Source organism: Neofelis nebulosa, chromosome 6 (assembly GCF_028018385.1).
Source record: "Neofelis nebulosa isolate mNeoNeb1 chromosome 6, mNeoNeb1.pri, whole genome shotgun sequence".
NCBI lineage: Eukaryota > Metazoa > Chordata > Mammalia > Carnivora > Felidae > Neofelis > Neofelis nebulosa.
Genome location: NC_080787.1, coordinates 137,585,920 through 137,611,336, shown reverse-complemented (window position 1 = coordinate 137,611,336; position 25,417 = coordinate 137,585,920). Strand labels below are relative to the sequence as shown.

Here is a 25,417-nt window from a genome sequence, read left to right as displayed (position 1 = left end):
AACGTAATAATAAACATCGCTTGGACGAGCCTTAAATCTTTTCTGTAATATCAAGTAGTTCTTGAAACAGCATTCCTTCGCCAGAGAAAACAGACTGTAGTGAGAACAGTAAAAGTAAGCCAATCTTTGGCTTTGGTGGTCCACACAAATGAAACCTAAGTGAGGTTGTTTTCAAGGTCTTCGTATCTCCTGTAGCGGTAACTATAAGAACATTTTGGAGAGATGCTTGTAGATGAGGAGAGCCGGTCAATGGAATGGCCATGCAGTTGAAAACATGTTTTTGGGGGGTGGGGGTGGGGGGAGTTTAAAAATGGACAGAATTCCAAAATGTCATGCATGCCTGTTCCCTCAAACAAAAAACTGAATGACCAAAAATACGAAGACAAGTGACCATTTCCAGTGAAATACAGCATTATCATTTCCCTGAGGTTTCATCAAGCAAATATGGCATTTTTGAAAGACAAAAAGATCAAGTTTGAAGAGTAAAGGAAACTGTGCACTAGGACAAGAAGGATGGAAAACAAAATGGTTTAAGGAAACCAAGCAAAGGAATTATCTTTACCCCATAAAACCAAACCAAGATAAACCACCCCCCCCAAAAAAAAACTTTTGTTAAAATGCTTATTTGCACTTACAGTTCTCCAACTAGAAAGTGAAATTTTACTTTCCTGATGGTACAATTATGCTTAACAAGAAAAGGTATGTGCAAATTTCTAATTTAGCCTTGAAGATATTATTTTAGCCAGTAGAACTGTCCAATACTACCTCAGGCTCATAGTATCTTAAAAATATGCAGCCTTGGGTGACCTCTGGGATCGAGATTACACAGTGCCACCGTTATAGGGGGTGAAACTTGGTGCTTGAAAAGAAGCTCGCCCGTGTCCATACTCAATGTCAGTGAAGAATGAATCCCTGACACACAATTAAATCAGCACAGGTCCTAGAAATACAACTTCTAGAGAGAAAGTCTTGAAGAAGTTACAGTACTAACCTGGTAATTAATATGAGGGACACATGAGCAATTCAAGGTAGTCAGGGTGGAAAAATTCTCGGTATGACATGATTTAAGCTCATGGCGGGGAGACCAATGAACAGAGCTGAGGTGGATGTGTTTTATCAAGGTCATGTGCAAAGGTACAGAGGCAGATGAACTGGACACAGCCCTTCTGAAGTTAATACATTATACCAAGATTTCTTTGCCACAGCATCTTACAGAAGACCTGCAGGTCAGAAGTGAAGGAATGAGGAGGAGTTTGCTGTGTACATACATCAAGCACAAACCCAACCACAAACTATGGCGACGATAGAGAAAGAACCAAGAGGGAAGCTGTCGCTAATAGTATTAATGTGTCACAAGATGCGCATGAGTGAGAAAAGATGGAAAACACGCTCCACCAAGACAGTTGACACATGTGGGAACATCTAGAAGACTAAAGGCAAGGATGGACCTAGCAATCCTTTTGGAACAGAGAAGTCATTTGAGGGATGGCATGGACCAATCAGTCTCCATTTCTACAAAAAGCAGAACTTGAATGAATGAATATAAGTTCCAGTAATCGTCTGGGGCAGAGCATCGTATCCATGAATGTGAAGGAACCCGGGAAAGCCCCCACGGGAGGCTACAGTATGGTCTGTTCCTTCAGACCCTTAAAGGGGGCTCAGCCAGCAGTCGCAAGGGGACAGAGGGCAGGAAGCCCACAGCTCTTCCTTGCTCTGTGCCATTTTATATGGGTTTCTGTGCAAGCCAAAAGTTGGGTGGGAATTCCAAGGGGAAAATGCCTATATTCTCAAGTTTAATATAAGTCATGCCCTCAAAAGTCAATTTTTACTAGGTCTTTGATAATTCAGTAACAAAACTGAAAAAACATTTCTGAAAGTAAGTGTTTCATTGCTTGCTACGTACAGAAGAATCTGCGGGGCAGGGGAAGACGTTTCTGAAGGTCCACCCTTCTGTTTAAGATAGAACATCCAATAGATTTAAGTAAAACAAAAGAGCTCGGATATTTTTCCCCCTTTCCATTTAAGAACTTTCTGGTTGGCACTACTCATAAGAGAAATGTACTTTATGAATGTTTTCAAATCACCAAATCGGTGATTCTGTTGATGGCAATCTTTCATTGAGCCAGTTTCTATGGTTTTAATTAAATGAAAGAATAAGCAACTCGTTTAAGGGCAAAATGTCCTTCTGTTCTGAATCAGATTCTTTGAGGTCAAGTGACGTGATGGCTGGGAACCAACCAGCCTAGAAGGAGGCCAAACCCCACCCCTGGACTCTGAAAGCCCTTCTCTGGATCATCTTCAGTGTTTGGTCTTAATTAAAAACCAAAGAGCTTCAACGGGCAAGAGGACGAGTGGAAAAGAAGAAGCCATTACTAAAAGAAAGCAGGGTTAGAAATTTGAGGTGATGGCCAGAAGTCGTGAAGTTAGGAGAAGAGAGGGGAAGACGCCAGGTTCCCTGGAAGAAAGGCCATAACGCTTGACTGCACATCACAGAAATGACAAGGCCGTCCTGGTGACCATCTTTGTGACTCACGGACTTCTGGTGGATTCTCAAGAGAACCCTTTTAGTACAGCGGTCGACCGTGGCGGCCCACTTCCTCTTGGTCTCCTCATCCTCCTCCAGCAGGCACCGCCTGAGGTCCTGTCTCTCGGCCTTGCTCAGGGTCCTGTCCGAGGCAGGCCGCACTAGCTGGGTCAGGTTCAGGTGGCTGTACAGGCTCCGCTCCACCACGTAGGTGATATTGAACTCGCTGACCGAGGGGCGCCCGCGCGCCCTCCTGCTGGGGACGCCGCAGCTCCCTCCCCCTTTGGGTTTCTGCCGGAGCAGGTCACAGGTCACACTGCTGACTCCTTTTCTGGAGGGACGCTGGCAGAGAAAAGCTCTGGAACATGAATAATTAGTATCCATTTTCTTCAGGCGGATTTGCTTCCGGACACTCTGAACCTCCTCCAGGGACACTAGAAGGTGGTGCCTACGTCGGTGGTGGTCATAGAAGCAAACACCATCCGTACTTACCCCATGGCTCAGGGACCCGAGACCCTTCTTCATCTCCCCCTCAGTTAGGGAGCGGGAGACCTTCTGGGCCTTTTCTTCTTCTGGGTAGGAGAAGAACGTCCCCATCTTCTTGGGGGGCTTAATCAGGCCCCGACTCTCTCCTTTGCTGAAGGTTTTGACCAACTTCCGGCCGGCTCCCCAGGTATCCAGGCTGCTGGATGATGGAGAAGTGGTGAGAGAGTCTGAATCATCTTCTGGAGGTTTCTCAGGAGAGCCATCAAAGAAAAATGGCTTCTTGTGTACTCCAGAATAAAGGGCGGACCTCTCATCCAGAACTGGGGAATTCTCAAACACATGCTCCTCCCCGCCTGGAGGGAAATCAACACAGAGATGTTCATGGTCTCTTGTAAACATACTTCTCCATTCCCTCATAGGTATTTCTTTTGTTACAGCCCCGCCCTACAAAAAATAAGCCAATCGTCACAGAAACCACAGTGATCCCCTCCCCATATCACTTACCCTCTTCCTAAGCCCAGCTCCCACTTAAATGAATGCATATAAAAAATAACAAACTGTGCAAATGTAGGGCTTCACAAACTTAATGTTAAAAGGTGTTGGGTGTATTTTCTTCTCCTTCTTTACAGTATCTTTGTAGAACAAAACCCTGAAGAAATCTACTAGAAATGCCACTGGGAAAACCCAAGCCAGTCATTATCATGATATTCCATAGCCCTTAGCATTTAAAGATAATTAATCCCGCCCCCCCCCCGCCCCCCAAAATCTGATTACCCTCCCCAGGCTGTGGGAGAGATCCTCAGAAGCTAGGAATCAGGATCTTTCCTCCTTCTGAAAGGCCTCCTGTTGACTCCGGTTGGGATTTCATTGTCAGAGTGTGATGAATGCCACGTGGCTGACAGAGATTTTTTTTTTTCCCTTGGTACATGTGCCATTTAAGTAATTAAATCACCAAGGCAGCCTGGGTGCAGAAACACCATACGGGGTTACAGCGTGCGAACGCAACTCACAAATAGTCCCCGGTTGACAAGCCAAACACAGCAAAGTTAGGGAACTGGGTGATTCCAGCCAGGCATTGCCATCCACTGGCCCTGCTGGGAAGCAGCAAGGGCATTTAAGGGCCCGGACACGCAGGCAGCCTCATCGAGTGTTCCGCTCTGTTTCAAGGATTCCAGCTCTTGAAGCCTCCCCTGGAGCAAGGTATTGAGCCAAGCCCTCCAAAGCCCAGTGGAAAGGTTTGGACTGACTGGCAGGAAAACGGAGTTCTTTTCTGCGTGTGTTATGTGAACAGATGTGAAAAAGAAGTAGGTCAAACTGTGGGTGTAGGGATCCTAACTGGCTGTGTCCCTTTAATTATAAGGAACCTTTTGAGAACTGCTGCTTTCCACCAGCTGAACTGTGAAGAGGAAAAAATAAAAAGTTCCTTGGAACAGAGGGATGGCCCTAAATATACCAGCTGGGACGCGGGTGCCAATGTGTGGTTAAATGTCAGAGAGAACTGCTCGCTTCGGAGAGGGGAAGGATGAAAAGATTGGTATCAGCCTCTTAAAATTCTAAAGGTTTCTTCCTTTTCCAGCTGATGGGAGTTATTATTACAAGTATAAAGAAAAACAGAATCGCTGCTATTAAGTACGACTCAAGATGGATTTTTACGTCAAGGAGACAGTGGTGGGGAGGGAGATTCAGAACTGTGTCCAGTCCAAAGTTCTCCGTAATCTGCAGCACAAATGTATTCCCTGAAGGATTATTCTCGGATCTTTCATGAGAGTTGTTGTTTTTTTTAAAAAAAATTATTTATTTATTTTGAGAGAGAGCAGAAGCAGGAGAGAGGCAGAGAGAAGGAGGGGGGGAGAGAGAGAGAATCGGAAGCAGGCTCCACACCACCAGCACAGAACCGTCACGACTCAGGGCTTGAACTCATAAACTGTGAGATCGTGACCTGAGCCCAAATGAAGAGCCGGATGCTTAACCGACTGAGCCACCCAGGCACCCCCTTTCATGAGTATTTAAAAGCAGAGTATAATCGAGCTCTGGCAGGAATTTGCCAGACCAGAGGCAGTGTGCAAATACTGTGAAGGTTTCCTGCTCTTTCCTCAGGACCCCTGACTAATAAGGTATGGAGACCAAGGGCCCTTCTGTTGTTAGAAGTAAAAACGGCCACCTTTTCTAGATGCGATCCGCCCTCCGCTCGCAGGAAGAAGTGACAGGGCCGAGAGGAGAGGCACAGCCTGGAGGCAGAGGCAGACCGGCACTGGACTTCTCTATAGAAGTGTCCAGATCACAGATCACGGCTTTGCATTTTGCCCAGGTGCCCACGGAGGTGCACAAGGCCCTGATCTACCCACAGTCCGAAGAGGACTCGGGGAATTCAGGTGCGTCTACTGGAAATTTTAACAATCTGTCACCCAACAGTGGTCTGGAAACGTTCTGGACTCTGTGTTTAGGTTTGTCATCAGAGATTCCAATACTTCCATGACACATCTGAGTCTGGAACCAGCCGGTGCACACATGTCCATGACCTGTAGAGCTCTGCGTCCTGATCCTGAAAAGCCTGCATTTGGTAAGGAGCTTGGAGGGAAATGGGGCAAATGCTGTGTGTCGAGGGCAGGCCTTGCATAGGGTACGTTCTTCCATCTGTGTCTGACCCGAGGCCTGAAATCCCAGCTTCACTTGATTGCTGGGGTTTACAGCCCTGCTTCTCTCCTTCTGGGGCCTCCAAGTACAACTATTTAACGGGGAGAATGACAGTCAGCGTGCACTGACCCCATCATCATTTGGTGTGACCTGTTTCACATAGCGACCTTTATCTCTCCTAGTCAGCTGAGATCAGAATATGGAAGGAAGGTGATTTTAACAGGGGTAGGATTTGGGGTGACTTAATGCCAAGAACACAGATTTACGCCCCGATTCCAGCTCTGTCTCTGCCACTCACCATCTCCATGACCTTGGGCAATTATGTCATTGCTCTGAGCCTGTCTCCTCGCCTGTAATAATGTCTACCTATCTGAGAACTATCTGTTGCAAGGCTGTTAGGAGGATGAAATTAGGGGTGCCTGGGTGGCTCGGTCAGTTAAGTGTCTGACTCTTGATCTCAGGTCATGATCTTGTGAGATCGGGCCCCTCATCAGGCTCTGTGCTGACAGTGTGGAGCCTGCTTGGGAGTCTCTCTCTCCCCCCCTCTCTCTCTGCCCCTCCACTGCTCTCTTTCTTAAATAACCTTAATCTTTTCTTTTTTTAAAGGATAAAATTAAGTGAAATACGTAAAGGTGCTCTGTAAGGTAAAAAGCACTGAACGAAGGCTAATGATTCATTCATTATTGGGTTACAGATAAGCTGGAACAATGATGGAAGGTAGGTGCGTATCAGCTCTAGGGGAAAAAGCACAGAAACGGGCCGATGGAGGGCACTGACGTGGCCTACGATTTAATACTGTCTAGGGTCATCCATGCCCTGGAGGAGGACCTGAAACTCAGTTACATGGGTGAGACCAGGTGAGAGACGGAACTCTCATGGCTCTCCCAGGACTCCAGAGCTGGGGGCGGTGGGGAAGGGGTGGGAACAGAGTGAAGACCCAGGCTGCCAGGACTTAATTCCGGGCCTTCTGCCAGCAGGCTCAGTGACCTTGAGTGAATTATTTAACCTCTTGGCGGGTCAGTGCCCTCATTTGTGAAACGAGGGTGGTATGAATGCCTGCCTCTGGTGGCTATTCTGGGGATGACATATTAAAAGAAACACAAAATCTAAAGTGTTTAGGCAAGTGGCTGGCACACAGAATGCTCTCAGTAAAGGTTAATTATCCCTCAGAAAACTTAGCATTGGCACAGACATGTGGGAAGCCAAAAGGCTCAACTCTTTGAAGGTCCAGAGGTGGCAAAGGAGGGGTTATTGGGAATGTGAATCTTTCCTGCTTTGCAGATTCAAGGGCCAAGAACCAGCTCTTCTGTCAATGAGGAGCCTCACAGAGTTCTGTTTCACAGGGGCTAGAGGGAGCTCTCGTCTAGTCTGGTCCGGTCTCGTGGGCAGCCTGAGCTGGCAATACCCACCTGCCCACTTAATGGCACCCTTGCTCCCCAGTTCATCAGACACCAGACGTTAATTGGGACTCGGGCTCATTTAATCCATGTTTCATCTGTGGAAACTAATCCAGACTCAGGTGAATTATAGTTCAGGGCTAGAAGTCCATACAATGACTACTTTTTACCCTAAAGCTACCTCTCCAGGTATATTCTTCCCCTTTTCCACCGTGTCTCTCAGAGATACTTGGACTGATCTGTTCTGACATAAATATGCAAACAGAGTATTGCTGTACTGTTATCAGATGTTAGTCTAGTGGAAAAGGCGGCCCGAATGCAAATGACTCTTCTGTAGGACTACGCCACCAGGTGGCAGGCCCAGCGCCAGGTACGTGAATCGTTCCATCTCATTTATGGACAAGAATCACCAATCTTTGAGATTTAATTTTGCCAAGTATGCAAGGTTTGTTTTAAAATGTGGTGCCCAAGGGTGCCTAGGTGGCTCAGTCTGTTAAGTGTTCAGCTCAGATCATGATATGATCTCATGGCTTGTGACATTGAGCCCCACATCAGGCTCTATACTGACAGCACAGAACCTGCTTGAGATTCTCTCTCTCTCTCTCTCTCTCTCTCTCTCTCTCTCTCTCTCTCCACCCCTCCCCCACTTGTGCTTTCTCTCTCTCAAAATAAACAAACATTTAAAAATAAAATAAAATGCGGTGCCCAAGGTTGAATGACAGCAATTCCATATGGTTCTACTTACTATTTATTACCAACTGACAGTATGTGTGTGATTTCATTAAGAGCTGCCAGTGAGAGGAGATCAGGCTATAATTCTGTATTGTGAAAACCAGCACTGATGAGCAGGTGTTAAAACATCCAAATATAAAATCAGCATTGCACCCAGAGGCAAACACCATTACCACACAAGAAGACACCCGAATGGAACCTGGAATTCCACACAACTCTATGAAATTGCCCATAAGCACGTTTCTCTCCAGCACCCCCCCCCCACCCTTTCCCATCCTCCTTTCTCTTCCTCCCTTGCCTTCACGCTCCCATAATCCCCTCACCTTTGATATTTCTCCAGGGGATTTAAACTGATAAATAATTACAGCAAACAGAAATTTAAAAACAGCAGTGAAAACACCAGGAAACCCTCATCTATGCAAATAAGGGGACATCCAGTCCCCTCCATGGCTTGATCTTACCAGTGTACAACCAAAAGGCTTCTCGAAGATCATTTTCAAATCTACGTGTTAAAATTCTGAAATTCCTTAAGACGTAGGTGTGACATTTTAACAAGTAATGTGCTTTTTAAAAAATAAGACCTAGTCTCTCCAGTATTTTTTCCAGTCCACTTATTGTTTTCCCAAATGGGAAATCTTACTCTTTTCTTTCATCCTTTTGGGAGAACTTTACAAGATGCTGCAAATGCATACTGCTAACAATAGGAGAGATGGATATAGTTGAGATTTAAATTGTCATAATCACACTTCAAAGGTTAACTATTCACCACAATAAATCCAGGCTCATGCCCCCTCTGACATTATTGCTTCATCTGACAAGCAGCTTAGCCAGCAAGATAGCTCTTAAGATCCACTTAGAATGAAAGGTCCTTAGAGCCCAATCTGAATGGAGTCTTCAGACTGTTTACAGGAAGAACAAATCATCCCTCAGAGATCTGAAAGGGTACTAAGTGCCTTGATTGTTAGATGTTTGTTTGAGATGGATATATATCAAATCTGGACTAAACTCCGTGGGCAAGAGCCACCAGTCTTTGGTCACAGAGGCTAGGAAGAAGTTATAAAATAAAGTTGATATAAGGGGCGCCTGGGTGGCTCAGTCGGTTGAGCGTCTGACTTTGGCTCGGGTCACGATCTTGCGGTTTGTGAGTTCGAGTCCCGTGTTGGGCTCTGGGCTGACAGCTCGGAGCCTGGAACCTGCCTCGGATTCTGTGTCTGCCTTTCTCTCTGCCTCTCCCCCGCTCTCTCTCTCAAAAATAAATAAGCATTAAATTTTTTTTTAAATAATGAAGTTTACATAAAATGATGTAAGCTCAAAATGAAAGCTATGCCACACCTTGAGAAGACTTTGTTGTCACATACTAGCCATCCCGCGTTGCTGTAACACTGAAATGACTAAGCTCCCGACATGCCGGATGCCAGGATCCGTACATGCTGAGCAATGCCCGGCTAACACGCACACCCAAAGCGCTCTCCGCCAGCCTCAGCCAGAACGCAATCCGTTTTCCACTTGAAATCATACCCTTTTTCTACTGAAAAGCTGATCCCAGCTGATCTACTTTGGAATAAGCAGGGCGGAGTGTGTGTGTGTGTGTGTGTGTGTGTGTGTGTGTGTGCGCGCGTGCGTGAGCTTGCGTGTTTACCTTCGGTGCTGGGCTTTTTCATTTCTTCCACCCTGATTAGTTTCTTTCTCACTCTGCGAGTGGAGCTGACCAGCTTGTGTAATCTCTTAAACTTCACCGACTCCTCAGTCTCATCATCCGATTGTTCTCTTGACTGGCAAAGAAACAAAGGGAAAAGTTAATCAGGTAATTGCCCCAGGGCTCTGCTCTGGCAGCTGGGTGCAGCCCGGCCTCCCCACCAGTCTGAACTTGGGCAGTTGTGCAGCTGAACCTGGGGCGCCAGCTCATTGGCCCAACAGGTTCGCGAAGCTCCCCGTACCATCCTTAGGCCTAATTCACCGGAGCATCAGGCCCCTGCCCAGCATGCCCTGTGCTTGTCTCAGTTACTTCCCAGTCCTCTTAGGAGAACTCCGACGGGGCCCTCTCCACAAGGCTGGCCCCGTAATTCCAGTCCCGCTGCTGTGGTTTGGGCCCGGCTCTCCTCTGTCTGGCCCATCAGGACCGCTTAGCGTGGTCATCAACTACTTCTCCAAACCAAAATTCTGTTGACTTGTTCCAGTCCTCCCCCCAAAATCAAAAACAGCAGGGCAGGAAAAGGGAAGAGAAGCAAAAAGCCGCCTTCTATCGCGTTTGTTAGGACAGTCCGCCACATCTCAGCCATGCCTGCGGCCTCTCCCGGCTCCTTCTGAGAGCTCGCGAGGCGCGTGTGAGGACAGACCCTGCATTCCTCCACGAGGGACAAGGGAAAAAGCTGACCTTTTCAGCCATACAGCACAGCGCATATTCCCCAGCATGCCATTTCAGTTTGCAGCGACTCGAGTATGCTCAACCCAGCTGTTTTCCCTCAAGTATCAAACATTACAGAGAGAAAAAAAAATTCCCTCCGCAGCAGTGACCCCAGTGAAAAACAATCCTTTCCTTGTGAACAAAATGAGGTTTGCGTTTCCAAGTCAGCTCTAACGTCCAATATGCAGCTTCCTCTGTTTTATCGGTGCAAAATGTGCAAAAGCAAGAGAAGTCTGCAGCTTTTGGCCCAACAGGCCAAAAGGCGTGCTGCACGGGCCGGGTGCTCGGGTGTTCCCGGGGGGCGGAAGCGCACAGCCCCCCCTACCCTAGGCAGCTCGCGAGCAGCCCCGGCTGATCCTGCACGACCTGGCAACAGCCCTCCCTCCATTTCCTCCAACCTAGTTCACAGAGATGGTAAGGACAGGGACACCTCATACATTCAACACAAAACAAAACCAAACCCACATCTCTGAGCTGGTCTGACATGAAGACATTCCCACCCCTCCTCCATCATCCCGCCTCCATCGACCATCAAATGGGGACGTAGTAAGAGTTAGCCGAGAAGAGTTCAAGGGTAAACAAGGTAGAGATACTGTGAATTACTTGGGCAGAAAAACGGTGCAGCATGTCGGGAGGCCACAAATATTTCTGTGGGACTATGGCACTACGTAAGCGATAAATACAACCCATTTCCTGGCCTCTGTCCTCCCCCTGGGGCTCCCAGCATAAGGCCATTGTACTTTCTCTCTGCACAACTGTAAGCAAACCATTCACCCACTGAAGAATAATTATTATAACCCATAAATGGTGAGTCATCAGGACAGGGGTGTTTCTCAGGCTTCCCTTCTGTGAACTGTATCCAATTTCTCTATAATTCCTAAAGTGTTACCTATCCATCTCAGAATTAAAGTGAACTACTGCTTACCTGATAATGAAGAATGGGAATTGGACCCCCAGGTAATGGGGGGTGGGGAAGGAGGATACATATACATTGCATGCTGGCCATTCGGTCTAATGTGTTTGGCCTAAAACTTAAAATGTAACAAAACTAAAATGAACTAGTAAGTAAGTACAGCTTCTGCTACATAACAGTATTGAATGGTATGAATTTCATTTATGCTTGGTTGAACTGTTGATATGTGATGAAATGGTCAGTGGTCAACCAGAAAAATGAGAAACTTGGTTAACCCTCATGCTGGGTCATCAGCACCCGAACAGAACCCTGGGGCACGGGATTACACATTCACACTGAAAATATTCTGCCTTTTTGATGGATCTCTAAAACTAAGCAATTCCAATAGAAGAAGAACCAACATTAGATTATAGTGGGACAAATCTAGAACATGTCTGTCACTCTCGTATTAAAAAATTCCGAAGTTAATGGGTGCCCAGGTGGCTTAGTTGGTTAAGGGTCCGACTCTTAATTTCAGCTCAGGTTGTGATCTCACGGTCTGTGGGATCAAGCCCCATGTCGGGCTCTGCACTGACGGCGAGAGCCCTCTCCCTCTGTCCGCTCCCCCCCTGCTTGTATGCGCGCGCGCGCGCGCTCTCTCTCTCTCTCTCAAAACAAATAACAAATAGGGGCGCCTGGGTGGCTCAGTCGGTTACGTGTCCCACTTCGGCTCAGGTCATGATCTCACAGTTTGTGAGTTCGAGCCCCACGTCGGCTCTGTGCTGACATCCTAGGGCCTGCTTCTGATTCTGTGTCTCTCTCTCTGCCCCTCCCCTGCTCACACTCTGTCTCTCAAAAATAAATAAACATTAAAAAAATTAAAAATAAATAACAAATAAAATTTTAAAAATTCTGAAGTGAGTGTAAATGAAATGAACAAAGATACAGGACGCTATGTTACAGAATGAAAATTAGTTTTGTATGTATACCTTGTACCTAGCTTGAGGACTGCTGATGGTGGTGAGGGGGAGGGGTATGCCTGTGCATTCCACAAATATGTAGGAAATGTGCCATCAGAGGGAACTTTTGAGGGAGAAATCAAAATAGCTAAATCAGGGCAACAGAATTAAAGGCAAAAACCTCCTCCGTGAGTCCTACTTTCCTCCCCCCGATTCACCGGGGTGAAAAATAACATATTCCAGGTACTTATTTAATTGCTTTCACATGTTCCGTCTAGTTTTGAGAAACAGGAGCTCTTTAGAACTTTGAACTAATGTTATTTTTATTTTTCTAAAAAAAAAAATTATGAATATTTTAGAGGTGTCTGCCATTGACAAATCACAAATCACAACAACCAGTCACTTCTCATTATCGTGCTTTGGACACTAAACCAGATAGATGCAGCACAATTTACGTGAAGAAAAATGTCATCTATTTCTGTCTTCATGCTTTATTATTTTTTTTAAATAGAAAATCCCCCATGAGTCAGCCTAGAAGTCACTGGAGTTGAACAGTGTATCCCAAGGATGCATTTTATTGATGGAGAGGTGTTGACTTCTCACTTCCTCCTGAGTCCAGAGGAAAAGGAGTTTGTGAAATATTTGCTTTTAAAAATTTCCCTCCAGCTGTTTTAACATAGACTGTGTATAAGGCATGCATTTCACTTAAACTGTTAAATAAAGCTTAAATTCCTCATTTTCTCATGTTTCTCCTTTTAAATAAACATATGCCACTTTCCAAATGCTGAAAATAACTTGTGTCTTTTTATTCAGAAATTACACCCCCAGAGATGAGGGTGTGAAAATTAAAAAAAAACTATTTAACCGTATCTGTGTATGCACGCGTGTGCACACATTTAAAAGAAATCTGTGCACCTGGACGAACTCTCATAGAAGGAAATCTGCAGTACATATAAAATGAATAGTTGGCTCTAAGAAACAGACCCCTAGAATTAAACAGAACTACTAGAGAACAGGTTTTAAATAAACTAACGTAAAAAATAGCAGTGTATGTTTATGCACCTTGTAACACGAGGTGGTATCTCCTCCTCTCCCTGCCCGGCCCCAGGTCACAGTCCTGAAGTAAACTTTAATTTGCTCATCTTCTAAATGAGAGAGTGAAAACGCAATCATCTGTATAAAACTCCTCACCTCCCAACGTTAGCAGAAAAAGGCAATTAATTTATTGTACCAAAGGAGGTGGAAGAGTGGATTTACGTTATTGTAAATAGAAGCATTTGATTTCCAAGCCTCTCCATTGCGGATTTTTCCACCAGAAAGCCCATATGGCTCAACTTTTAATTACTTTGGCTAATGCTATATGTAGTAATTCTGTGGTGAATGCTTAAGTGTTTCATTGCTGGTTTCCATGGCAACATTACATCAGATTACAGACAGCTGGCTCCACAGTTTTAAACCATAACAAATTGACCAAGCCAAGGCACAAAACTAGAGCTCCTTTAAAGAGATAGTGCACCATTCGCCGGCCAGGGTGCTGAATGAGGGGCCTATGGGGCCCACTTGGCAGGCCAAGGAGGGTGGAGCCTCCTTCCTTCTCAGCTTCTTTTGGAACATGTGCATCCTTGACACATCTGCAATGTTCTAATGGGAAAGACATGGGGCCAGCGTGGAGGACTTTTCATAACACAGCTACGCAGAGGAGGATCGGAAAAAAAAAGGGAACACAATTAATAGCATCTGTAGACAGAAAAGTGTGTGAGTCGAGCAAACGGAACGGCAGCATCCCGCGCTCTCCAGCCCGTCCCTGCAGGTGGGTAACAGATACTTCACGCCCCCCCCCCCCCCCCCAGGAACAAACGGTTCTAGCAGCTAAGGTGCACTGTGACAAATGCTTTCCAAAAGCCGCGCGGCACAGTGTTGCAGGCGCGGGAGCTCCGTTCCCTAATAAAAGTTAAACTGAACTCGCAAGGAGCCACCGGAGTCCCTCTGGGGGCTGCTGGAGCCCAGGGTGAGCGCAGGATTACGACTGTGCCTTTTGCAGAAACAACGCTCAGCTTGCTTCCCCGGCTCTCTCGACACCCAGCCCACTGTTGCAATTAGCAGCCAGACTAAGTCAGTTTATCTCCCCTGGAGACACACACACACACACACACACACACACACACTGCTATAAGATATTTAAGCATTTCTGAAATAGTCTGAAATGGGAAACGTATTTTGCTTGTGAAATTCACACAGCAGTTTCTGGTCGACTGGGTGCAGAATCAAACAGACGCTTCCATTTCCCAGGTCTGCACTGCCAGCGGCGTTAACCGTAAGGGAAGGAAGCGGGTCGGCTGCAGCTTTATGAAAAGCTGCATCGGGCAAGGCAGTCTGCAGTCCAGTCCTCCGCACTGAAAGCCTCCACGATGACAACTGGGCTCCAACCACGTACACTCAGTCTCTTGAGAATCCCTTTATTCTCAGATTAAAATCCCCTTTTCTCCCCCCAAAGCTATGCCTTATTGGGTAAGCGTGCTGGGAAAGAAGGCTCGGGGTTCCATAGCAGGGAAGGAAAGAAGGGAAGGAGGACAAATCTCAAAGAAGCTGAACAGAAAAGAGGAAAGCATCCTAGCCGGGAGCAGTCAAAAAAGCTTTTCCTTGCAGGGACAGAAAGCACATTTTCCCTTTCACGTTAAACACATCCAACGAACTTACCGGCTTCGGCATTTAGCAGGCCTAAGGGGCAATTTCGAGCACGTCTGGTCCCCCCGCCCCCTCCCCACGTTGAGCGCGTCTTCACTCCTGTTCCGTCAACTCTGTGATCTCAAAGTGAGGATCAGGCACTCCTCAAACATGTTCCTTTGGAGTTACATGATCAGACAGGCTCCACCAGCACGGCTTAGCATCCGAAGGAGGAAAAAGTGAAGACACTGGGTTCAATTAGCTGCTTTCTGCCTGCTGACTGATTCCCCAGTTACTTGCTAACTGCATAACTTGTAAGAAAGGCATAAGTCATCAGCTCTAAGCAAATCTCCTATTCACCACAAGGAAAAAAGGGAGTGTTGTACGTGGCAAACAATCCCTGTTTTCACTGACGAAGGCTCCCTGACCTCCCGCTGGCCTCCAGTTCCTTAATTACTGTCTATGGAATTCCAGAGAAAGAAAAAAAAGGACGCGGGAATCTGAGCAAATCCGGGACAAGGACTAACCCTTACAAGTGACTGAACTTAAAAAAGATCTCTTTCGCAGATACTCCTCCAAACATCCCCTGAAGGGAGTAGTCTCGATTGAAAATAGACACCTTCCAATGGCTATTTTTGAAATTACTGAATTAAAACTTGTGATTTTGGTTTTCTTCTGGACTTGTCACTTTCGATCTGTCCCCGCTCCTTTTTCTATTTTAACTACCCAAGTCAATGTAGGATAGATATTTCCTGTCCGGTGATGCTTCTAAAACTGTCTTACCCAATTGTTTCAATAATCATTTCAGAGCAGCTGGGGTTCTCTGGTCTTCTAGAAATGTGTGCACGGGGACTGTGTCACAAGATGATCACTTAATTTTCTCAGGGGTGTCTGGGGAGTGACGGGCACATGCTGTTACTTAAACAGAATATCATCTGAACAAGACAGGACTGAAAACCCAGGTGGAGTCTACGACGTGGGTTACAAGTCATGTATTTCAGGAGTAAATTCAGCCACTTGGGTAAGTCATGTGTTCCCGCTGGGCAGTCTGAGCTGTCCCCAGTCCAAGGTGCCTCTCTCCTTGTTGGGTCTGTATGTACGTATTATGCAAGGTTACCTCGCTTGGCAGGACATCTCGCGTGCGTGTGCGCGCGTGCGCGCGCGCACACACACACACACACACACACACACACACACACACACACACACCCTTTTTACCACGCAGCAGAGGTCCCAGCCAATGCCACAGACCACCAGAACCCCATCTATCTCTTTGTCCTGGGTGTCTGTCCTTCGCTCAGCCCCTCTGGCGTCTCTCGCCCTTCAACAAGAGCTGCGTGAATCCCCTCTCCCCCAGTTTTCTCCTCGGAAGTGTCTCCTCCAACCCCTAAAGGGATTTCCCATTCTCTCTCCCCATGAGGGTTTGCTGCACCTTCCCCATACTGCCTCGCTCTGCCCATACACTCACCGACACCCCCTCCCCCGCTGCCTCCTAAGGGTCCACCTGTGCCACCCACTGTGGCAGGTGCTTTTGCGACATCATGTTTCCGACACCCGTGTTTACGGTGTGCTTGTAATTCCCAGGCAGTGGGCTAATCTTTACCCATTTGACCTCGTTTCCCAGACGGTCAGTGGCAGAGGCAGAATCTGAAACTTCATGGTTTGGCTCCTGCACCTCCAACGTGCACGTGAGCTTTCTTCACCCGAGACCGCCAACCACATTGCATGCAACGTTATGCTCAGAGTTCCTTAAAACTGTCAGGAGAAACCCTCGGCTGAATTTCCTTGCTGCTTGGTGCAAACTAAGAAAATGCACATGCCCCATGGGAGCGGGGTAGAGGGAAGAGGAAAGCCGAAGGCCTTTGGAGCTAGAACAACCTAGAACAATTCAACAACTAGACCTAGTTGAATTTCCAGGTCCTCCAGCAAATCACTTCACATCTCTGGGTCTTAGTGTTCCTCCGTGCACATTTGATCCAGTAACATCGATCTTAAAGTGTTGTTTTAAAATTTGTGTGGGGGGGCGCCTGGGTGACTCAGTTGGCTAAGCATCCGCCTCTGGATTTCGGCTCAGGTCATGATCTTTGGTTTGTGTGATTGAGCCCCGCATTGGGCTCTGCGCTGGCAGCACAGAGCCTGCTTGGGATTCTCTATCTCCCTTCCTCTCTGCCATTCATTCATTCCCTCTCTCTCTCTCTCTCTCAAAATAAATATTCAAAAAAACCTTTGTGTCTGTACAACCTACAAGTGGAGCTCAGTAAGTGCTTACGACATCTGCAGTCTATTGCTGATTGGAATCCAAACAAGACCAATTTTAATTCTACCAAACTGCTGTTGTAGGGGCTGTGTAAATAGCAATGGCAAAGAAAACATGTGAAAACTAATGATGTGGCCAACATTTGAGGCTGGGTCTGAACAGGCTGTTCAGACACAGAGAAGATTCTGAGCCGAATTAGGAGCTGGAACTCTGAACCTGGTCAGAGGTAGGCTCAGGGCCCCTTCATGTCACCTGTGAACAGCGTCTGCTTGGGCATGTTTCTTAATTTCTCCGATTTATAAAATAGGCGGTGATCAGCCTCCAAAGGAGATCCTGAGTGTGAGGCCTAGAGCCTGGTCGGCAGCTCTGGATGTCCTGTGAGATGCACAGGAAGCCGGGCCCTGACTGCACCAGGTTCTGTGAGGGGGGTGGGGGAAGGACGCATCCCTGCCCATCCTCTTGGGGGCCTGGTCCTCCTGTACCCCCTCCCCCGCCATTAGCTGTCACTGATACGACTCTCCAAGGAGGATTCAGGTCTTTATGGAGGTCCTCCATGTTGGGCACTACGTGGGCATCCAAGACCGCTCATCCTTTAGAAGACGGGAAAGTCCACAGGGCCATGTCCGTTCTCCCTCCTTACGCTCACGGTGCCCAGTACACACCCCACCCACAGTGGGTCCTCGGCAAACGTGTGTGTCATCGATGTGGAACGAGAAGTTTAGACTCTCTGGCCCTGTTGTTCCCAGCCCCTGCTGTGGGATCTGAGTCAACTGTGGGATATTTGAGAGACGAGCTGGGCCAGGCCACCCTGGGAAGCTTCTTGGCGGAGGGCAGTTCAGTTGGAAACCAGGGAAGAAGCTTCATGAAGGAAGGGCATCGCTGATCCTGCCCACCGGGTGGTGGGCTTGAATGTACTTAGTGCGCAGGAAGTGTGCAAATTTGCTGAGAACAGATTTGAGCATCAGCCTCCCATTCTAAGGAATGGTTCGTTAGGTCCTCAGGGCAGAGTCCAAAGGCCTTCCCGTGGAGTGTGGGACTTCGCAGGGTTAGAGCCCTGCCCTGCCCCAGCTACTGTGGGTATCGATGCAGACACTACATGGAAAGGCCTCTCATAGCGTCTGGTTCTCATCCTTCGACCCCCTCAGAGCATCTCTAATATTCCATCTCGCATGTGTCTGCACACCTTCGCACTGGCAGATTCCTTTTCTGGGAATATCTCTGCCCACCCCATCTCCTCCTACCCATCCTTCAATATTCAGTCCATAGGTCATCTCCCTTGGAAAGCCCTCCTGGCTTTCCTCTTCTTCCAGAACCTGGTGGCTGAGAGCACACACAGTCACAGGACTCAGCCAAGTATATGGTAACCATCGTATCACTGAGGAGACCAGGGCCACTGTCCTATTCGTTTCTACGTCTGTATTTCAGTAAATGTTTATTTCTGATTATACGTGATACACTTTCAATTACAAAATGTGGAAAATGCAGATACAGAAGGAGAAAAAGAAATCACCTGAACCCTCCCACACTCAAAAAATTAGTCGTATTTTGGTTTTTATGCTCCTGCTTTTGACACACACACGTGCATGCACGGGTGCACACACCCCCCCCCCCCCCACTACATACACTTAGGTTTCTATGTTTTGTTTGTTTTTTATAAAAAAAGTGCGACTTTGTGATCGTTAGCTGCCCTATCTCCCACAGTCACTACCAGGGTCCCCACGCCCCCCTCACGTGAACACACAGGAGTAGAAACAGAGGGCCTGATTCCAGCCGCTACCCTCTGAGCCACACCGCTGCCTCTGAAAGTTTCCTTTAGAGAAACTGTGGAGCCCTCAATGGATACTGTTCAAACAGTTCTAAAATCTGCTTTTTAAATTTTGAACATTTTTCTTATGTCAACAAATAGCCAACAAATACAATATATTAAGGATTCAGTAGTATTCACAGAAATATACCCTAGTTTTCTTAATGCCCTGAATCATTAGACAGTGGAATGTTTCCAATTTTTCAAGATCATAAACAATACTCTGATGAACTTCATTGTCAAATTTCTAACATATAACACATTCTTCTTTTTAGAAAAACAATTAGATTGTGGAATTGGTGGGTAAAAAGATGGACATAGCTTAAAGTCCTTGGATAGATATTAAAAATTTGGTCAGATGAAAACAGTGTTACTTTTTTTTTTTTTTACTTTTTTTTTTAACGCTTATTTATTATTGAGAGACAGAGAGACACAGAGCATGAGCAGGGGAGGGGTAGAGAGAGGGGGAGCCACAGAATCTGAAGCAGGCTCCAGGCTCTAAGCTGTCAGCACAGAGCTCGACGCGGGGCTCGAACCCACGAACTGCGAGATCATGACCTGAGCCGAAGTCAGTCGCTCAACCAACTGAGCCACCCAGGCGCCCCGACACTGTATTACTTTTAAAGCTCACAAGTTGTATAAAAAGAGTGCCTATTTCCTTACACAATTGCCGACACTCAACATAATATCTTTTTACACTGAAGCAATTAAAAATAGTGTCTGTGTCTGTGATAAATGGATATTTTCTGGTTGAAATCAATGGATGGATGCCTCCAAGGAGTTGAAACAGGAGTGAGTGGACTTTACTGGGGCTGCAAAGATTGCAATCCGCAAGTCTTGGGGGAGAGAGAGCCCACACAGAGAAGTTCAGAAATAGGGTTAGCGAGAGTAGCCGTGAGGAACCCAGAAGAGGAACAGAGAGACACAGGCGTTCAGAAGTGGGAGAATTGGGTGCCTGGGTGGCTCAGTCAGTTAAGTGTCAGACTTTGGTTCAGGTCACAATCTCACAGTTGGTGAGTTCGAGCCCCTCATCAGGCTCTGTGAGGACATTCGGAGCCTGGAGCCTGCTTCGGATTCTGTGTCTCCCTCTCTCTCTGCCCCTCCCCTGCTCACGCTCTGCCTCTCTCAAAAATAAACGTTAAAAAATTAAAAAAAAAAAACAAAACAAAAAACATGATTGAACTCACCTTTGGCGGGGGAAACTGAGACATGTTTCACTGAGGGGAGGAACACTCGCTGGGAGGCTGGGGGCATTTCTGTGTCCCTCCGGGATCCTCGAAGGCCAGTGTTTAGATGGCCCCAAGGCCTCACTTCTTTCTGCCCCTGCGGCCTTAGGGGCCTGCCTCCTTGGACAGGCAGAGAGTCGGCTGCCGCTGTTGCCCTTCTAAACAGCATGTGACACCGATCAACAGCAGCTTTCCGGCCCTCCTCTTCTCCAAGCCTGATTTCATAATCTCTCCAACATGCCTGATCATCCTGTGCTGGTCCAAAAAGTGATGCATTCAAGGTCACTCCCTGCCTTGGGGGCAGCACATTGGCTCCTGCCCGGTATGTTCAAGATCAGCACTGATGAGTACCTGTGATCAGTGTCCAGCCGTGGCAGGGGCCTTCTGGTCACAGCCATCGGTTTAATGTGCTATTCTTCGCGTTTACAAAAAAAAATTAGTCTCACTCTCTAAAGAAGTCGGAATTACATTGTGAAGTGTTTATGAGTTGTCAGAGTAACTACAGACAATATGAAACACATTGTGAGGTTTTTTTCCCTCTGTTTCACAAAGGAACCAGGGAAGGACTCATCTGTTTAGTAAGAAATATTTTGCTCATTAGCTGGTGACATCATTGCCCTCTGAAATTAGGAGATTTTTGTCAGCATATGGACGAAAAGAGGAGATTCCATTCTTCTCCCAGAGGTGCAGTAGAACATAGAAATAATCTCTCTGGCAGTTCCAGAATTAACTAGTTGTTGCCAGATTTGAAGAACGAAGAGGAAGAGGAGAAGAGAATTCTCTGATGCTTTTATTTGTAAAAAGGTATGTGAGAATTTGAGGTAATATTACCCTCCTCCGGGGGTGAAGGCTTGTCAGCACTTAATTCACTTATGAAACTATTTGAAGAACTAACTATAAAACCAAAGGAACAGCAAATGGATGCTACATTCCACAATAAATTCTATTCTTTTTCTTAAACGCATGGACTCTGCATGTCTTTGAATCCCCTCCAAATAAAGTTGCTAATTTCCCCAGAGGAGGAGGGAGAAAACAGAAGACTTCAGGAGTCCTACAGCCAAGCGTAGGGAGACTCGTCCCAAGTCTTCAAGTTGCCACGGACCAGAGAAAACGGCTTTCCTTCTTCTCAAAGGGGCCGTCGGGGAGGAGAGAGGTAAGTGGAGGAAAGAGAACTGAATTCACCCTTTACTCTGTAAACGTTTGGAAGATTTTTCTGCCCGGGACTGTGTCACCCTGCCCAGAGGCCAGACAACCCCACTGTCCACATAAGTTAGCTGAGCTCAGGTAAGACATGATGGGAAGGCAGTCAGCCACTTATGAGGTCCCTCTGTTAAGACTGGGGTTTAAAAAAACAAGTGGGGTAGCGTTACCCAAAGCAAATCTACGGTGTCGGGCACACTGAAGACTGAAGCAAAACACCAAACCCACTCATTCTCAAGTGCATTCAGTTCTCACATAGCCTGTGCCATGGAAAAAGGATGATTCAGAACAGAACTGCCAAGTGGGGCAATTACATATGCATTTGAGGCTCTAGTTTCGCGAGCTGATAGAAGTCTTCATCCCAAAAGCAGTAAGTCTCCTAAGGGATTGGGTGGTGTTTGCAAAGTCACATTACTTTTATGGCATCTGAGAGCGACTGATTCATGGATCAGGCATGATCTTCTTGGACAGGGCTGCCAAACAACCTTGCCTAGGCACATGACGATGAAAAATACAGAAAACTGATAGAACCTACATGGCAACAGGGGGAAGGTGTGGACACTGATATCTTTCCTCCAACCAAAACTTCGGCCGCGGATCAATCAGCACAATCGTCTCTTGAAGCTGGAGGCAGATGGGCTAATTTCACCTCCTAGAGTCACGATCTATCCCCTTAACATAATTATCCTTATGTTTGGAGAATAAATAATGAGCGAACTTATTTCAATGGAGTTGCTTCCACAAGCAAATTTACTTCCAAATTGAAGAAATCTAGGCTGCATCCCTGGAACAGAATCATTGAGAGCTAGAAAGGCGTTGTTTGTGGCCTCTCCTTGGCTATCAAGTCATGATGACTGCTGAAAACCAGACCACAGAATATCCTTCCCACAACAACTAGCAAAATGAGTAACAGCCTCCAAAAAATGAAATTCCTGCAGACCAGCAAAAAAATATTCCACCAAGAGCACCCAAGCAAGGAAACACACATAGTCTAACACACTAAGCCTTAAAATAAAACTTCATGATGAAGGGGAGAAACAAATTTCTGAAGACCCGGGAACAAGGCCCCACTTCTCTAAAAGCCAGACCAGTGGGAATCTTGAGAATTATCCCAAGGAACTTCAAAATGTCGAAGGAAGTAAACCGTGTGGCCTTCCTTTTTTTAATTTTTTGATCTAGGACCAATGGCAATTGCTTCAGGAGAATCATGTGTGAAAAGATGGAAAGTTCAGTAAGGCTGATGCAGAGTGAAATAAAGCCTATTAGATATTCACTGGAACTGGAGACATGAATGAAAGGCAGACTGGTTTTTCTCCACACCAAGTAGGATGAAATGAGATGCAGCACAATGACCACAATCTTTGGAGAGAGAGAAGGCAGAGCCCAGGTATCCTAGCAAAGACCGCATTCCACCTCAGGTGGGTATCCCCACTTCTCTGGCCATGACATCAGGCTATAGCAACAATAAGCATGAATGGACCACAAAACAAAGCCCTCAACTGTAGCTGGGAAGAAGGGAAACAATCTATGGTCAGATAGCATGACAAACAGGTCAAAGAGTAATCTTCATTATATCAGCACAAACAGACAATCTGACCTGAGCTACCCAAGCATGATCAAGGTCAAAAGAAATATACGACCACTCCTCAAACCAACTTATAGCAAGGGGAAAAAGGAGAGAGAAAAAGCATGGAAGAACTTAGAGATCCTATCTTTGGATCCTGTCTCCCTATCAGAAGAAAATACAACTCAAGGTGCAGGAAGAAATTCCTAACAGTTGCTTCACTCTGTGAAATAATAAGAACATGAATTCAATTAAGAACTTCAAAGACAAGAAACTGCAGTCATAAGGAAAGAGAGGACCGAAATAATCTATTATAGAACCAACGTATAAGAATGAACAAAGAACCATAATCTATACCCTACAAGTCAAAATACTGATCTAGAGAAAAGCTGTATTATTTAAATCCATTTCCTCCCATGGTCCAAGTTTTAAGACTGACCCACCTCTTCCTATGCTCAAGCCTCGTTGCTACCTCTACCTGACATGTTTCTCTTTCTTCTCCTGGTGAATTCTTATCATTTTTTAAAAGATTTTTTTCACGTCTATTCATTTTTTTGAGAGACAGAGCACGAGTTGGCGAGGGGCAGAGAGAGAGAGAGGGAGACACAGAATCCGAAGCAGGCTTCTGGCTCTGAGCTGTCAGCACAGAGCCCGATACGGAGCTCGAACCCACAGACCACGAGATCATGACCTGAGCCAAAGTCGGACACTTAACCGACTGAGCCACCCAGGCACCCCACTCTCACTCAGTTTCAAACACCTTCTCTGGGAAGGCTTCCCAAACTCTCCTCACTGGCGCCGAATGGATTTTGTGTGTATATTTAACACACGAGGTGGGAATATGCCAAATAAGCCCCCAGCCATGCTATCCACTGGTCTCTCTCTCCCTCTCATATACAAACATCTACGTATAGGGACTAGTATGTAGTAGGTACTCAATAGTGTTTGCGCAACAAAGGAGTCAAATGATGCTCAAAATAGCATTCTTTCACCTGCGCTCTGGGTCAAAAGGACAGGGAATAAACCTTTTAGGAACTAATTATGCAGTGTATATTAGCATCATACCAGGAGTAGAACAATCAATAAGGGACGACAGAGGGTGTGGTAAGGTACAAAGAGGGAGAGGAACAAGAGACAAGGAAAAGAGAATAAAGGGATATTCCTACAGACGTTATTCTGTAAATAATTAGAATTTGGTTGTATTAAAATATCGCTTTCCGGGGCACCTGGGTGGCTCAGTGGCTTAAGTGTCGGACTTCGGCTCAGGTCATGATCTCGTGGTTCGTGGGCTCGAGCCCCGCGTCGGGCTCTGTGCTGACACCTCGGAGCCTGGAGCCTGCTTCGGATTCTGCGTCTTCCTCTCTCTCTCTGCCGCTCCCCGCTTGAGCTCTGTCTCTCTCTCCAAAATTGTCTCATTATCAGATGCTGAGTTTTGATAAAATGGGTAACTGGCAACTTAACATTCAGATGGACTTGAAACAAAGTGATGAGCAGCCTGTGACTTGAATGAATTAGCTTAGGCTAGAGGTGGCCCTCGGGCCAGATCCGACTCTTGAACCACAGCACGGGCCTGTATCTCTCCAGCCCATCCATTGTAGAAGATCGGACACTAGGGCAAATGAGTCAAGGAGGGATTAACACGCAGTAAATCTCATTAAACAAGTGATGGAAATCCTCTCTTACCCCAACCTCCCTGAGGTTGCTTCCAAAAGCAAACTAAAAACTGGCATTCCCAATCTAATACGCCAATCCTGAACCCAGACGGCGTTACAAATATCTTTACTTAGATACAATCAGCTAGCCGGGGAAACGGGGTATGTCCTCTTTGGTATTCCTGTACTGGGTTGGACAAATAAAATGCCATTTTATAGGTCAAAAGCTAGACACTCCAGTTTCATCTGGCTCACCCTTCCAAAAGAAACGACAGACCAGAATGTATCCCAAAGCCGCCCTCAGTGTTAAAAACAGCGACCCTCGGACTGCGTAGAACCTGGGTATTTTGCCATTGTTTCTTTTTGCCCGCATAGCCCTTGATATGCTAAGGAGGCTGCGCAGGGAGCGACCTCAACTCTCCGTAACTGTACAGACCGGTGAGGAATGCGCTGTGCCTGGTTAGTCTGCCAGGTGCAGGCAGCCGAGTCCCCAGTTACTTCTGGGCCCGCCACGAGAGCGTTTCCACTGCGACACAGGCGTGACACAGGCGCGGAAGCCCACGGCCACACGCTCGCTGAGGCCTCCTTTCTGGCTTTGTTCAAAGAGGATGATCTTCAGGGACTCCCAGCAAATACACGCCTCAAACTTTGGCCCCTTTCCCAGGGAGAAGGCTGGGGATGGGAGGGCGGTGCGGAACAAATGACAAGGAATCATCTAAGCGGTGGTTCTTGGTCAGCTTATATGCAGTTAGAACAAAATTCCTCTTGAGGCGCCTGGGTGGCTCAGCGGGTTAAGCGTCTGACTTCGGCTCAGGCCGTGACCTCGAGGTGCATGGGTTCAAACCCTGCATCGGGCTCTGCGCTGACAGCTCAGAGCCTGGAGCCTGCTTCAGATCCTGTATCTCCCTCCCTCTCTCTCCCCTCCCCATTCACACTCCGTCTCTCTCTCCTCCAAAAATAAACATTAAAAAACAAAACAAAAAACAAACAAACAAAAACCACAACTTCTCTTTCTTGAGAGA

At 46.7% G+C, this 25,417-nt stretch overlaps 1 protein-coding gene and 1 long non-coding RNA gene across 12 annotated transcripts in view; one reads left to right on the top strand and one right to left on the bottom strand.

Moving 5' to 3' along the window:
- Positions 1-25,417, bottom strand: part of SASH1 (SAM and SH3 domain containing 1) — a 336,005-nt gene that overhangs the window by 38,909 nt on the left and 271,679 nt on the right. For 6 of the 11 annotated variants that reach the window (XM_058735581.1, XM_058735583.1, XM_058735582.1 and 3 more), the window contains 2 exons: positions 9,413-9,545; positions 2,534-3,363 (listed from right to left, as the gene is read on the bottom strand). In XM_058735581.1, the coding sequence (XP_058591564.1) occupies positions 2,534-3,363; positions 9,413-9,545 (963 nt within the window). Of the gene's footprint in view, positions 1-2,533; positions 3,364-9,412; positions 9,546-9,710; positions 10,079-14,725; positions 15,328-19,940; positions 20,162-25,417 lie in introns of those variants that run through there. The other 5 variants (XM_058735587.1, XM_058735588.1, XM_058735590.1 and 2 more) reach the window with 5 other exon arrangements.
- Positions 13,516-15,364, top strand: LOC131515017 (uncharacterized). The gene is made up of 2 exons (XR_009263386.1): positions 13,516-13,838; positions 14,318-15,364. It is a non-coding gene; the product is annotated as an uncharacterized LOC131515017 (long non-coding RNA).